Source organism: Notolabrus celidotus, chromosome 6 (assembly GCF_009762535.1).
Source record: "Notolabrus celidotus isolate fNotCel1 chromosome 6, fNotCel1.pri, whole genome shotgun sequence".
Taxonomy (NCBI): Eukaryota; Metazoa; Chordata; class Actinopteri; order Labriformes; family Labridae; genus Notolabrus; species Notolabrus celidotus.
This window is the reverse complement of record NC_048277.1, coordinates 11,227,718-11,241,549: the sequence shown is the minus strand read 5'-3', so window position 1 is coordinate 11,241,549 and position 13,832 is coordinate 11,227,718. Positions and strand designations below refer to the sequence as shown.

Below are 13,832 nucleotides of genomic sequence, written 5' to 3'. Positions count from 1 at the left end.
CACCTCTACATTTTCCTCCTCCACTCGCCCCTGCACCATAGATAACATTCTGCTCTTCTCTCGTGACTGTGGATCAACTCTGGATCTGTATTTCATTCATTCATTAATCTATACATGTGATCACATAGGCAGACAGCATGCAAGGTAATTTGGAACAAACACTACAGCAAACTTAGATAATGTGACAAGTCCCCATGGAAAGAGACTCCTGCACGCTGCACAGTTATCATAATGAACCTGTGGGGAACAGCTGTGCAGGAAGGAAGAGGGGTCACTGGGGGAATCAGTCAAAGGCAAGCAGGTGTGCAGGGGCAGGACACACACCACAGGGAACTGGTGGGCAGGTGAGGTACAGTCAGGCTAACACAACATAAAATAACATATGACCCAGACAAAACAAGAGAGGCATATGCAGATGTCATCATGGCAGCATCATAATCAGCTTTAAGTATTTCAACACACACTCGGAACAAAAGGCTGTGCATGGCTGAGACGTTAACACTATAACTTAGTGATTCGTGCAGGCTTCTAAGTAACTTGAATTCTCAACAGCCTATACACTTTTGGAGTCAATCAACTAGTCAATAATACTGATACGATTAAAATGTAAGTGCAAAAAAGTTCATAGAATTACGCGTAAACCTACGTGTTTTTGAAGGCTTTTATTTTGCGTTCACGTTCCTGTTTTTTGAAGGCTTTTATTTTTGTAACTTCTGGTATGTACTTCCGGTGTGGGTGTTATTGCAACGTTTTTAGCTTTGTAACTTCCGGTATGGACTTCCGGTATGGACTTCCGGTGTGGATGTTGTGGCGGCGCCATCTTGCCTGCAGTAGGGTACTCTTGGCTATTTTTGTATGTTCCTTGAGTTCGGTCAGAACTGGGACTCCTGGAACAAGTTGCAGCAGCGTCTTGAGTTAAATGTACTTTTACCTTTTGGAAAATTTAGAATCTTAATTTTTAAACTTTCAACCCCGCTCTGCAACTGTTATAGCTAGGTTTACCTGTGTATATTTATTGTATCATTTTAACCACCGGCCCTTCATATTTTAGTGTTTTTATAGTCAATCCCCAACACCTCTTATTATTTGTGTTATTTTATTTGATCTTTTAATTGTTTTTATATCCAAATCAAAAAAGTGTCCTGTTTGATGACTTTTGATACTATTGATGCATTGTTGTTTGTTTGTCGTTTGATGTCATTGTATGGTTGCCACTCAATGATCTCTCGAGTATAAATAAAGGTTGATGATGATGGTGATATATTGCAAACCCATCCTTTTCACTTACCCAAGAATAGAAATAATCTTTTGGGTGCTAAAAATCACAACAAATCTCTATTTTTTTCTTCTTTAAAACATAAATCAAAACTCTGATCTTGCTAGAGCTAGTTTATCCTGCAGCTGCTGCTCTGACGTTAATTTTTTGAAGACCTGTCCATGTGTATCTTTTTCTTCGACGAGTATGTCAGCCTACAGATACATAAAATAGTAATGTACCTCTAAATCGTGTTTAAGTACAGTTATCATGTAAATTTCCTCTTTCCTCTTATTTGTTTGCAGAAAACTTCCCCTAAAGTTTTATTTTGAAAACATCGGGGCAGGAAGTTGTCGTTGGAACAATCTACTGTCACATCTCAGAGCTTTATTGAGATATCTAGCTAGCTTTTTAGCTGGCTAGCTCATTAATACCAAGATCATTTCTTTTGCTTTGAAGACGGGACCAGGTAAGAGTACTTAATAGTGTTTTCACATGGCGACAGGCGTCTGTTTTCATGTACTCTGTGTGGAGAAGTTTCTGGCAACATTTAAGCCTGCGACGTGAACATCGGCTAGTTATGCTCTCCTTGCAAAGAAATGAAGGCAAACACAAGGACTTTTCATTTAAAAGGAAGGATATGCATCGTGCTTGATGTTGAGACATTATTAACGATATCCTAAACAGCCATTCGTGGTGCATTTTGTCGGATATATAGAGATATTATTCCGCTAACGACGGGGAGATTAGCTCAATGAAAAGCTTTAGCTTCCTATGCCTTGTTGCTAGGCAACAGGACTCTCCATTGAGCCTGTAATTACATTAGTGTTGTTCATCCACGCGCTGTCCCCACGCTGTATGCACGACAACCTGCACCTTTCTGCAGACCTGCTCTCAGTAAAGATCCTTATTTTGTCTGAATGCCTGTCTCTGCCTTGACTCCTGTCTGATCAGGTGTTTACAGTTGGCACTATGTTGGTCCCCATATTCACACTGAAGCTGAACCACAAGATCAACCCTCGTATGGTCACTGTCGGGAAATTTGATGGAGTCCACCCATGCCTTACAGCAGCAACGCAGGCAGGAAAGGTAAGGAAACAACACCAGCTGTTTAATGAGCAATAAGTTGACGCATTGTGTTGTTTTCTTTATAGAGTACTTTCATTATGTCTATACTTTCCATCTGAACACCACACTCCCCCCTCACTATCTTACTTGCCAAATGTTGCCTATTCTCACACATTACAACACACAATATTTCCACTGGACAATGGCTTGTTTACCATAATCAACCTTACCTCAAAATGTAACTGTTTTGACTCATATCCTAACTAGGGTTGCAAAATTCCGGGAATTTTCAAAGTTGGAAACTTTCCATGGGAATTAACGGGAATAAACTATAATAAACCAGGAATTTTCTAAATTGAAGGTTGGCTCTTAATATGGAACTTAAATATAGTTGGGGAAAATATATTTTAGCATAATCCATTCCTGACTAAAACAACCAGATTTCATGCAAGTACAGTTGAATATCTATGCTATTCCTCAATCACATGCACATAACACACTGCTTACTGCAGGGCTATTGAGACCACGCCCCCTACATGCACTGTCATTCCTCCATCACATGCACAGATGATTTCTAGAATCCTGCAGAGGCTTGAGAATCTTGAGGGAAGGTACTTTTTTTATTTGCATGTTGAATGGGACTTTTTTTGGAGGGAGAGTGGCTCTTTTCATTTAACATTTTGAATGGGATTTTGTTGGGATGGCATTTTTGTTAATTTTTGAATGGGTTGGGTCAGGAGGGATGAGTTTTTGTTCTTCAATGAAAGAATTGATTCAATAAAATATTTAACACTTGATAAATTTCTACTTACAAATAAATCTTTTTTAATTGTATTATTTTGGATTGATGGATATGATACCACTCCATTAAATTACCCTCAAATCCCAGTTAATTCCGAGTTAATTCTCATAATTTTCAATTTGGAATATTTCCAAAATTCCCCAGCTTAACTTCCCATGGAAATTTAATGGAAACTTTCCAGATATTTACTGGAAATTTTCCACCCCTTTGCAACCCTAATCCTTTCCTTTCTTCTCATTCTGTTAAAAAAGGTTTTTATCCATAACCCACATGCTCGGGGTCAGAGACCTGTGGCCCATCGACTGAGCCAGAGCACCCAGGATTCAGACATCTCTCTGCTCAACATCAACCAGGCAGTCACTTGTCTGACAGCAGGGACACTGGGACCAAACACCACTGGGGACACACTGTTGGTTGGCTCCCAGACCAACCTTCTGGCTTATGATGTCCATGACAATGCTGATATATTCTACAGAGAGGTGAGTTGAGCTGAGGAGTCAGGGAACAAGAAAAACTATTAATCTGTTTTTGTTAACTTTATGTTCTTTTTTATTCTTTACAAGCAGTATAACAAGTGCCTTTGTTTCCTCTCTGAATGTGGTTGTAGGTGTCAGATGGAGCCAATGCTATTGTGCTAGGGAAACTGGGGGAGATCCCGAATCCTCTTGCCATCATTGGAGGAAACTGCGCCTTACAAGGCTTTGACTACGAGGGCAATGATCACTTCTGGACAGTAAGAACTATGATATAGTACAACACATTACGTCTGTCTTGCATTCTGTAGGAGTTTTACTAATACAAATATTACTGATAAATATTAATGAAAAAGAAAACCTTGAAGTTGGTGATGATTCAAACTTAATCACCTGTAGCTTCAGGTGTTTTCTTGTTTTTCGTGTGCCTGCATGGACTCTCCCCACACTCCCCAGCTTTATCCCATAGTCCACAAATATGCTCATTAACGCAGGTGTGTGCAAGTGTGCACAGTTGGCTGTCTGATAGACTGATTGCACTCTTTTATCTTTGCAATGATCTTTAATCATTTCACAAACGATCCATCTCTTCTAGGTGACTGGGGATAATGTCAGATCCCTGGTGCTCTGTGACTTCACTGGGGATGGGAAAAATGAGGTAAATCCTGATGATTGTCAGGTGATCTGACAAATACTGTGTGTCCTCTCTGCCTGCTCTTTGGACCTGCCAGAGTCAAATGAAATCTTCCTTTATTTTAATATGCAAGTTTGTTGATTTTAAAAATGTACCCAGCTATTCTTCCTTGTGCTTACAGCTCCTTGTTGGGTCGGAGGACTTTGACATTCGAGTATTCAAGGAGGACGAGCTTGTGTCTGAGATGACTGAAAATGAGGTAAATGAATTAGATTTATTTGACTGTTTTTTTGTTTGTTGACTCAGAGTTTAAGAACCATTACAGACTTTAAATGATCGGATTATTATTGTCCTACAGGGGATAGAACACAGTAATATTTAAAATCATCATCCCACTGTTACTTCTTATATATTGTAGTATCTTAACTGTCTTGTGCTGAAGTAATGCAGAGCAAAATTTCTTACAAGACAAGTTTGCCCTCTTTCTTGTCTTTCACCATACAGACTGTAACGTCACTGTGCCACATGCATGACAGCAGGTTTGGCTATGCTCTGGCTAATGGCACTGTGGGAGTTTACGACCGCACCGCTCGTTACTGGAGGATTAAGGTACTGCAATCATTCATGATGAAGCTGTTTGAGCTCTTAAGAAAGTAGATATGGGAAATACCAGTTCAAATCCAAGTGTAATGTGTGCTGATTTTGAATATTTATCTTCATTAGCCATCCCCTGAAAGCTCTGTTTGTTTTGTTTTTTGTGTTTTGTTCATAGCATATCTTATATCATACTTTACTGTCTGTTATTATAACACATATCACGTGGTATTTAAAGTGACTGACTCCACAGTCTGAAGTGCAAAATGGCCATTTGATGAACATCTGTAACTTTAAATGTTTTGTGTCTATTTGTGTGTATCCATTCAGTCTAAGAATCATGCAATGAGCATCCATGCCTTTGACCTGAATGCTGACGGGGTGGTGGAACTTATCACTGGCTGGTCCAATGGAAAGGTCAGCAAACTTGGAACAAAAAGTTCTTCATTTCTAGAGTATCTCAAACAGGTCAAACCAAAGTCTCTGATTGCATTCTCTCTTTGTTTTTAGATCGATGCACGTAGTGATCGCACAGGCGAGGTCATTTTCAAAGACAACTTCTCCTCGTCTGTAGCTGGAGTGGTGGAGGGCGACTACAGGTTGGATGGACAGAAACAACTCATCTGCACCTCCATAGAGGGAGAAGGTATGTTAACCCTGACAGACTTGTTTTTTGTGCGGGGTTTTTGCACTGTTTTCACGCTTCTCATCTTCTTTTCTCTGCTGGTGACTGGTTAGCCATGAACAACCATTCCTCCATGTTGTGTACTGATATTGGATAACAATGTTTTTGTCACATTGTCAATGGGAACAGTTGGAATCATATACATTATAATAGATCTGCTGTAGCACCTTTCTTCAGAATGTGTGATCAGGATGACCCTAGCATTGCCTTGGCTCTTTAAGGTTAATAAATGTTAGGTGTTTTGACCAATCAGAATCAAGTATTTTACACAGCTGTTAGCTGGGTAGTAATGTTTTTTATGTATTGTTTTGTTGTACGTATTATCTTTTCATATAATTTATAATATCTTAATAAATCCCCACAGATTAAGAGTTGATTAGCCGTATTGTGTATGCGTATCTTGTATGTTTTTTTTAAAATTTGTTAGTGTTACATCTATGATTTTCTGATCTGTTAAAAAATAGCAGATCCATATTTCCCACTTCCTTAATACTTCCATGCATGAGAAGACGCCTCAAATGAAGGACAAATTCCTGTTAACGATGTCTGTTCGTTCTGCTTAATTTAGACAAAGCATGCAAACATAACAGCATGTGTTGGGGGAGCTAACTCTTTGAAGTTGGTTCAGGATGTCTTCATTAATATTGTGAATTTGTTTGCCCATAGTCCGTGGTTACCTGCCAGCCAGCAAGGACCTGAAAGGGAATCTCATGGACTCCAGTTCTGAACAGGACCTCATTAGAGAGCTCAGCCAGCGCAGACAGAATCTGTTGTTGGAGCTGCGCAACTACGACGAGAATGCCAAGGTACAAACATTTGTATACTTTCTATTATCCTAAACTGAGACATGGTGTTCGTTAGTTTATAGATATTTTGCAATTCAATTGCATTTTTAGATAGATGGATAAACAGATGGATGAGATATTTTTTTTATTTTTGGAACATGGTGATCTTATAGATTTCAATTCAACTTGAGTCTTGACACAATCTGGTAAGAAACTGAATTAAAAATGACCTCCTGGCCTTCTTCTGTCATGCTGTCCTGAACCCAAGGTTATGTAACTCCACAGAATGCTCTTCATCCATCATGTTTGCAGAGTCAAATCTTACATAGGGTCTAATAATGTTTTTAAAAAGGGGTTAAATTGGCTGTGCAGTGGATAAACTACCTTCTCAGGCTATGCATTTGTGTTTGCAGATATTTACCAGCATCAAATAATTTTCTCAACTCCATGGCGAGATGGAGTTGCTTACATAACTTTGCAGTAATCTGTTTAATGCAGCATTAAGATCTCGACAATAATCTAGAATTTTAGTGGTAATTTATTTTTGTTGAATCCCTTTTCACTTTTATTTTTTTTTACCTTTAAAGGTCATTCTTGCCAAATTTGGCAATGTTCCTGTTTGCTGAAGAGACTGCAAACTTTGAAAAGATTATAAAAGAAAGAGGCATCACAGTAACTCACCAATAGAACTCTGTTCTATTCAAACAGCTCCCTTTTCTGTATGTCCTTCACTCTGTTTCTGCTGCTTTCTTTGTTACCTTTAACTCTTCAAGTCAAATACAAAACATGAATTCCTTTGAAAGGCATGTCAAACTAACTTGATACTGAATCAGAATTGATCAGGTTATTTTATACACTCACATCCTCATACATTGTTTCATTGTTACAGGGTTTATCAGAGACAAACAGCGGGATGGGTGTTATACCCGCCAACACTCAGCTTCAGACTGCACTGTCAGTGAGACCTGCCACAGAGGCCCAGAAGGCTCATGTAGAGCTCTGCATTTCTACACCAAATGGTACAGTGACTTAGCACCAAAGCTTGGAATGTCTCACACATTATAGACTGAGTAAAAACTAATAAGTCCCTGGATCGTTCTTCATCCCTTCCAGAAACCATTATCCGTGCAGTGCTCATCTTTGCAGAGGGGATATTTGAGGGGGAGAGCCATGTTGTGCACCCCAGCGCCCAGAACCTGTCTGGCAGCATCCGAGTTCCCATTGTCCCCCCAAAAGATATCCCAGTAGATCTACACATTAAAGCTTTTGTTGGAGGTAAAACTAGGTAAGATGTGTGTTAGTAAAGTGTGTGCTGTCACATCGATCATAGTCATGTTATTATTCCCTGAAAACGTCTTATTTTGTGTCATCATCAGCACCCAGTTCCACGTGTTTGAAATCACTCGACAGCTGCCTCGATTCTCCATGTATGACATCACAGATGACTCCTCAAGTACTCCACCCAATGGAAGAGTCGTCTTCAACATCAACGACCGGCCGCAGAGGGTAGGCTGTCGGAGAGTCAAAGACAGAGAACTGTGATCAGTTCTACTGCAGTCAAAACCGTAGCATGCGGAAAATAATAAATCTGTGATTATAACCCTGATCTCAGCTCCATAGATCTATGTATTGATTATTTACATGTATGTGTGTTTGTGCCTTTAGGTGGTGATGTGGCTGAATCAGAACTTCTTGCTTCCAGAGGGAGTAGACAGTCCCGACATCAGTTTTAATTCATTGAGAGGAGGGGGACTGCTGTCCATCAGCATGGCCAGCAGTGGACAGGTACAGACACATCAGCAATGTGTTCATCTAAAACCTTAATATAGATTTAGTATTTGAACTGGCAAGCTTTGACTCTACTTTTAAGGAGAATCAATTTACAGATGGTAAAATGGCTTAAAACATACTGTTGATGAATCAAAATCAGGTCATTGTGAAATCGCAAACACAGATTACATCATTTGACTTGATGTTTATTTGGCCACATCAAAGAAAATGATTAATGGCATTCATTCTACTGAGTAAATATGTATGTAATGATTTTTAAATAATTCACCAAGATTAAGAGAAATATTAATTATCAAGTTACAAAGGCACTAAACGTTTCCTCTTCAATCAACAGAGTCTTTTGATAAATTAACGTCTAACTTTCCCTGAAAGATCACGCTGAGGACCGATGACATTGACCTGGCAGGAGATCTGGTCCAATCACTGGCATCCTTCCTGGGTATAGAGGACTTGTCGGCAGAAGCAGACTTCCCTGGATACTTTGAGGAGCTACGTACTACACTCACAGAGGTTTGACCATTTTATGCTGTTTATCTTCTTTAATACTCTGAGACAAATATCTTCTGTCCATTACGCGTCTGAAGTGACAGGAGAATAATCACTGAGTAGCTACAGCTGCATTCTCAGTCATAACACTGAGTCAATAAAGAAGTGATGGTGCATGCTGTACATGGTATAGCTTATCATAGATTCTTTGATATTTTTATTCCAGGTGGATGAGTTCCACTCCGTCCATCAGAAGTTGACTGCAGCTATGGCCGATCACTCCAACTACATCAGGAACATGCTGGTGCAAGCAGAGGACGCTCGCCTTCTTGGTGAAATGTGAGTAAACATAACATGAAAATGAAATGAAGAGCTTCACTCAATGAGGTTATAATAATCTGGTCTGTTACTCACTGAATACACTTTCATCTTTCTCTCTATCAAGGCCATTTTCCAGCAGACTAATTTCACAGTGAAATGAATAACAGTTTGTTGACTGTTTGCTGTTCAGGTCTGCTACTTCAAAACACATGATATTCTGCACGCTTGTTTTAAAGGCGTCAAAACATAAGGCCATTATTCATGTAATTAGTTTCACATGTTTTTCTCTTGCTTTGCCAAGTCTGTTTTTTTTTTTAAGGTCTGCTGTACTGGCTTCTGACGCAGAGAACAATTGCACACAGTTGCCAGCTTATCTAATTCAGCTAATTCAGAACTGACTGTATCACTATTATAATCACTCCTCTCATGTTGGTTATAATTGTTAGTGTATTCTCCACATTCTGCTGATATAACTTCTTCCTTCTCTGCCTCCCTCCTTGGTCCTCTGATTTCACACATTCCTCTCTGTAGGTCAACGATGAAGAAACGTTACAGAGAGCTGTACGATCTGAACAGGGATCTAATCAATGAGTATAAAATCCGTTCTAACAACCATAATGCACTACTGGCCTGCCTCAAGTCTGTCAACCAGGCCATACAGCGTGCTGGAAGACTCAGAGGTAAGACACTTTGTGTGTGCATGAGTGAGATAAACACAAGTCCAGGTGCCGTATGAGGGCTGACATTTTCGGATTAAATGGGAAATGGACTGTATTTAAGAAGCCCTTTCTCTAGTTTTCTAGTGCTTTTACATACATTCACACCTCATTGGACACCTCCCTGGTGCAGAGGCTGCTATGTAAAGCCCATCAGTGATAAGTAATCCCATTCACACACCACTGGCACCAGCGGGGTCAGTTAAGTGTCTTAAAGACATTTCAGCATGTGAACAGCGGGAGTTTGGCTCGAACATCCAGCCTTAAGGTTGAGAGACGATCGACTCTACCACTGAGCCACCGTCCCTCCAAGTCTTTACAGAGGAGAGGGAGGTTGGACATGTGTTGATCAGTGTCAGTGTTGTTAACAATGTAGTTTATCGGTGCTTCTGGACCCTGAAAGCTTTGCATATGTTTTATTTAAAACTTACTGATGTGGGTCTTGGATCTACTTTTTTAATTTGCAGTACTATCAGAATACTTGCAAAAAATGTGACCTCCAGTTGCAAGAAAGCATTTTTTTGTTTCATATAGTTAACATTAGTTAGCTGTGTATTTTGTAGGGGTGTAATGGTACACAAAAATGCTGCTTCAGCATTTTGAAGCTTCAGTTTGGTACGTTTTTTCAGTACGGTAAGGGAAAAAAAAGCAACAAATAAAATGAGTTTTCCTTTATTAGGAACTTAAAGACATTTAACACGCTGTCTAAAGTGGAACATTGTAAGTTCAGGCGTGTAGGCCTGCTCAAATTATCCTTTTCTTTTTTTACATTTCAAATGAAATGTAATTTAAAAAGTATTATTTAAAAAATATAGATTAAAAAAGATTCATGCAGATCCTCCTCCAAGCACCAAATGCAAGCAGATTATCCGCTTGGTGAGTAAATGTCAGAGGGCTAATTCACCAATAAGAGTTAAAATCTATCCCAGAGTAGTCACGTTATTAATTAAAACCATGCTTCGTTTTTGGTGTACATGCAGCCTGTCTGTCCTAATGCTTCCGCTATATGTTGGTGCTCCGTGAGATCGGGAAGACACAGACATGCACACGAACGCACACACAGGAACGCTGTGTGGAACTGTTTACTACTTAATGTGTAAGTCAGTCCTCAAATGGTTGGAGATACACCCAGCTAACTGATTGGAAAGCCTCTTTTTTAGTGACTCCAACAGCTTGTTTTGTTAGCATACAACATTGAAAATATCGGGAATGAAATCTGACACGGCAAAGTCAGCAGAGAAACAACACCAGCAACTTTGTATCTTGTCTTCTCCAGATCTGGCTCTTAGCTGTAGCTGGTAGAATTTCTCAAAACATAAACAGCTGATTTCTGATTTTCACTGGGGACACTAAGTGATTAAACACCAGCTTTTTTTTCCCCAAGGCAGTGATGCATGGAAAAAGAGCTCATAAAGAAGGGGAAAAAAACCTGTTAACGCAGATTTCATTTTGTGTCATAAAATGTTCATAGCAGTCTTTTCTCCTAATATCCTTCTGTCTCTGCTTCTCTGTTCCCTCAGTGGGTAAGCCCAAAAACCAAGTGATCTCTGCCTGTCGAGATGCCATCAAAAGCAATAATGTCAACGCACTCTTCAGGATCATGAGAGCGGGCACTGCATCCTCCTGAGGGTGGACGGGACAGGAATGTAGGAATGGACTGAAAGGTTTACAGAAGAACGATGGACACAAGCAAAACCGATTAGCACTGTAATGTCGGACTGTCTTTTTACACACCACACCTGCAAGGACTTTTCATTTCTATATCAGGACCAAAACCAAACATGGAAATGGAAGCAGAAGTTACAAAGACTGTAAAATAGAGACAATGACGTATCCTTTAACCACTTTAATGCATGATTTAGCAACTAAACTCGACTGTTTTGGATGATAATGTAATGCAGTTAAACGTCAGTTAAATGAATGTCAGAGTTAGTGTAGGAGTCATGTAGCAGGAGTGACACAGCTAATAATAATAATAATAATACATTTTATTTTGGGCGCCTTTCAGATCACCCAAGGTCACCTTACAGATCATAAAAGCATACATCATTAAAACATCATAAAAACAAACAAACAAAAAGTAATAAATAAAAACTAAAAACTAGTGAGGTGCAGAGAGTCCAGTTTAGAGTGAATATGCCAGTTTGAACAGGTGAGTTTTGAGTTGGGATTTGAATGATGTTATGGAGTCCGACTGTCTTATGCTATTATAAGATGGACTAGAATAGTGTGGGGAGTGAAGGCTGTCAGTTTTCATGTTCCTCAAAGCAGTGGTACACAGCCAGTGTGAGAACAGTAAAGACTGAGAGCAGTTCTTTCTAAAACATGAGAGATTCAAAAGGTTTCTGCTGTCTAGATTCAACCAACATACAAAACTCCTTCAGTACCTCACATGTAACTCTATTAGGGTCAGTAGATAAGAGTAAAGAAAGAAAGAACTAGGCTTTGGTGTGCAAAGAATGTTCTAGAGATGTTCCAGATGACGTTGCACAACTTTCAAAGACTTGTTTAAACTTCAGAAAACTGATCCAAACCATCTTCCTTCCACAAAGACACCGACAGTTTGGAGAAAATCATGATATTCTGCATCAGAAGACTGAATGTTTGGATCAGGGTTCTCAGTGGTGTTTAGAGAGCGTACAGCTTGAGCAGGACAGAGAGCAGCTTCCTCTCACAGGGAGCCGTGCCTTTGAAAAGGCCCCGGTGTGTCTGTGGGACAGCCCGCTCAGACTCAGGTTTCTGCTCCTGGCCGTTGTGTGTGTTCGTGGTGTTTGTAGCCAAAGAGAACTATTTTCATTAACAAATGTCACAGAGGACCAACGCTGTGTGTTTCACTTGTTTACCTTTTTGTAGATTGAATATTATCAATGTATATTTGTGTTTGTGGCAGAAATGTTTATTAAATTAACTTATATTTTAAAGGTTGTCTGTTGAAGCTTTATAAGAGAGTGATGCCCCCCGCCCCTCCTCCTCTCCTCTCTCTGTGACAGCTGAGTATTTTCCAGTTGGATTAGAACATAAACTCTAGAAAAGGTGTGTATAAAAGCAGAGAGGCAGCCAAACATCTAAGTTTCCTTTTCTCATACAAAATATCTTTTGTCTAATACTCAGATTGTATCTGTCAATCTGCACAACAGATGTTTAGCACACTAACAGCCAAGTCTCCCCAAGGCCAACAAGTCATGTAGGCTAATATTTTATCCTCATGTTTATTAGAGTGATCTAACTCACCACACACAGCTGGATTGTATCAGCTGCCACTGAGCACCTGAGCTGCAGCAGTCAGGGGTTTTAGAACATTGCTCAGGGAACAGACTCTTTGATAGACAAGACTTTGTTTAGTACTTGAAGAGTATCTGATGCTGTTGGAGTCCTATTTCCACCAGATGTACCAGTGTGTCGTATCTTGATTTAAGGTACAGTGTGTAGGAATTTGAATGTTTAGTGGTCATATTCTAGCCTGAAACACTCCCTTGTTCACCCCTCCTGTCGATGAAGCAACGGTGGCCTTTGAGGACAAAAAGCTTCTGTGAATTTGGATAAATATGATCCTCCATTTGTCAGGTATTTACCTAAAAAAAGTCAATCAATACAAATTATTTTGCGCACAACAACTGCTCTTTTTCTTCTTCATCTTCCAACAATGCAGTTAAGATGTTGACTCATTAAATATAAAAATGTGTATGTTACTAGTTTGTCATTCTGAGTTGTTGTGGAAACAGGGTGGTGCACAATGGCGGCCTCCATGGAAGGGGACCCAACCCAATGTAGATTTAAAAGGCTCATTCTAAGTTCAGAAAAACAAAACAATATTTGTATCAGGTGATTCTACACTCATTTAAACACACTTATGATTAGTATGTTCAATTTCTACCAAGTCTGTTCTGAAAAATATTACACTGTACCTTTAAAATAACTAGCTCACAACATCAGGAAATAGTGTGTGCTCATTAGAAACTTTGGGATATGTTCTGGAATTGAAAATAATGGTCTGCAGGGTTGAACAAAGTTTGGTACCATAGCATTAAAAACATACATTAGTGAGGGCTTTTGTAACAATCATACAAATAACAGGAAGAAAGTGTGGAAAACTGGATGAATGAAAGATCTCAGCTACTATACAGTCAACACTGCATCTTATATACAGTTTTTGTGTCAGCTCAGCATTTCTATAGCAGAGTAACACATTCCTGGCATGATTAACAGAATAGAAAGGTTCAGT

General features: G+C 39.5%; 1 protein-coding gene across 2 annotated transcripts; it reads left to right on the top strand.

Moving 5' to 3' along the window:
• The first annotated feature begins 299 nt into the window (after nucleotides 1-299).
• bbs2 (Bardet-Biedl syndrome 2) lies at nucleotides 300-12,535 on the top strand. Of its 2 annotated transcripts, none has more exons than XM_034686248.1 (18): nucleotides 300-344; nucleotides 2,210-2,344; nucleotides 3,377-3,604; nucleotides 3,733-3,858; nucleotides 4,194-4,256; nucleotides 4,414-4,491; nucleotides 4,737-4,841; nucleotides 5,157-5,243; nucleotides 5,337-5,472; nucleotides 6,178-6,317; nucleotides 7,186-7,315; nucleotides 7,410-7,581; nucleotides 7,673-7,802; nucleotides 7,962-8,081; nucleotides 8,460-8,597; nucleotides 8,800-8,912; nucleotides 9,426-9,574; nucleotides 11,131-12,535. In XM_034686248.1, exons 2-18 carry the CDS (start codon nucleotides 2,228-2,230, stop codon nucleotides 11,235-11,237), a joined length of 2,139 nt encoding a protein of 712 aa, XP_034542139.1. In that variant the 5' UTR covers nucleotides 300-344; nucleotides 2,210-2,227; the 3' UTR covers nucleotides 11,238-12,535. The 2 variants fall into 2 exon arrangements, with proteins under 2 accessions (XP_034542139.1, XP_034542138.1); XM_034686247.1 differs by lacking the exon at nucleotides 300-344 and adding an exon at nucleotides 1,389-1,724.
• Nucleotides 12,536-13,832: the final 1,297 nt, after the last annotated feature.

Excerpts from the sequence above, each read along its gene's own strand:
- bbs2 (XM_034686248.1), top strand. The coding sequence starts at position 2,228 with ATGTTGGTCCCCATATTCACACTGAAGCTGAACCACAAGATCAACCCT. Across the intron at positions 3,605-3,732 it reads CTGATATATTCTACAGAGAG|GTGTCAGATGGAGCCAATGC; the intron begins GTGAGTTGAGCT and ends ATGTGGTTGTAG. Across the intron at positions 4,492-4,736 it reads CTGAGATGACTGAAAATGAG|ACTGTAACGTCACTGTGCCA; the intron begins GTAAATGAATTA and ends TTCACCATACAG.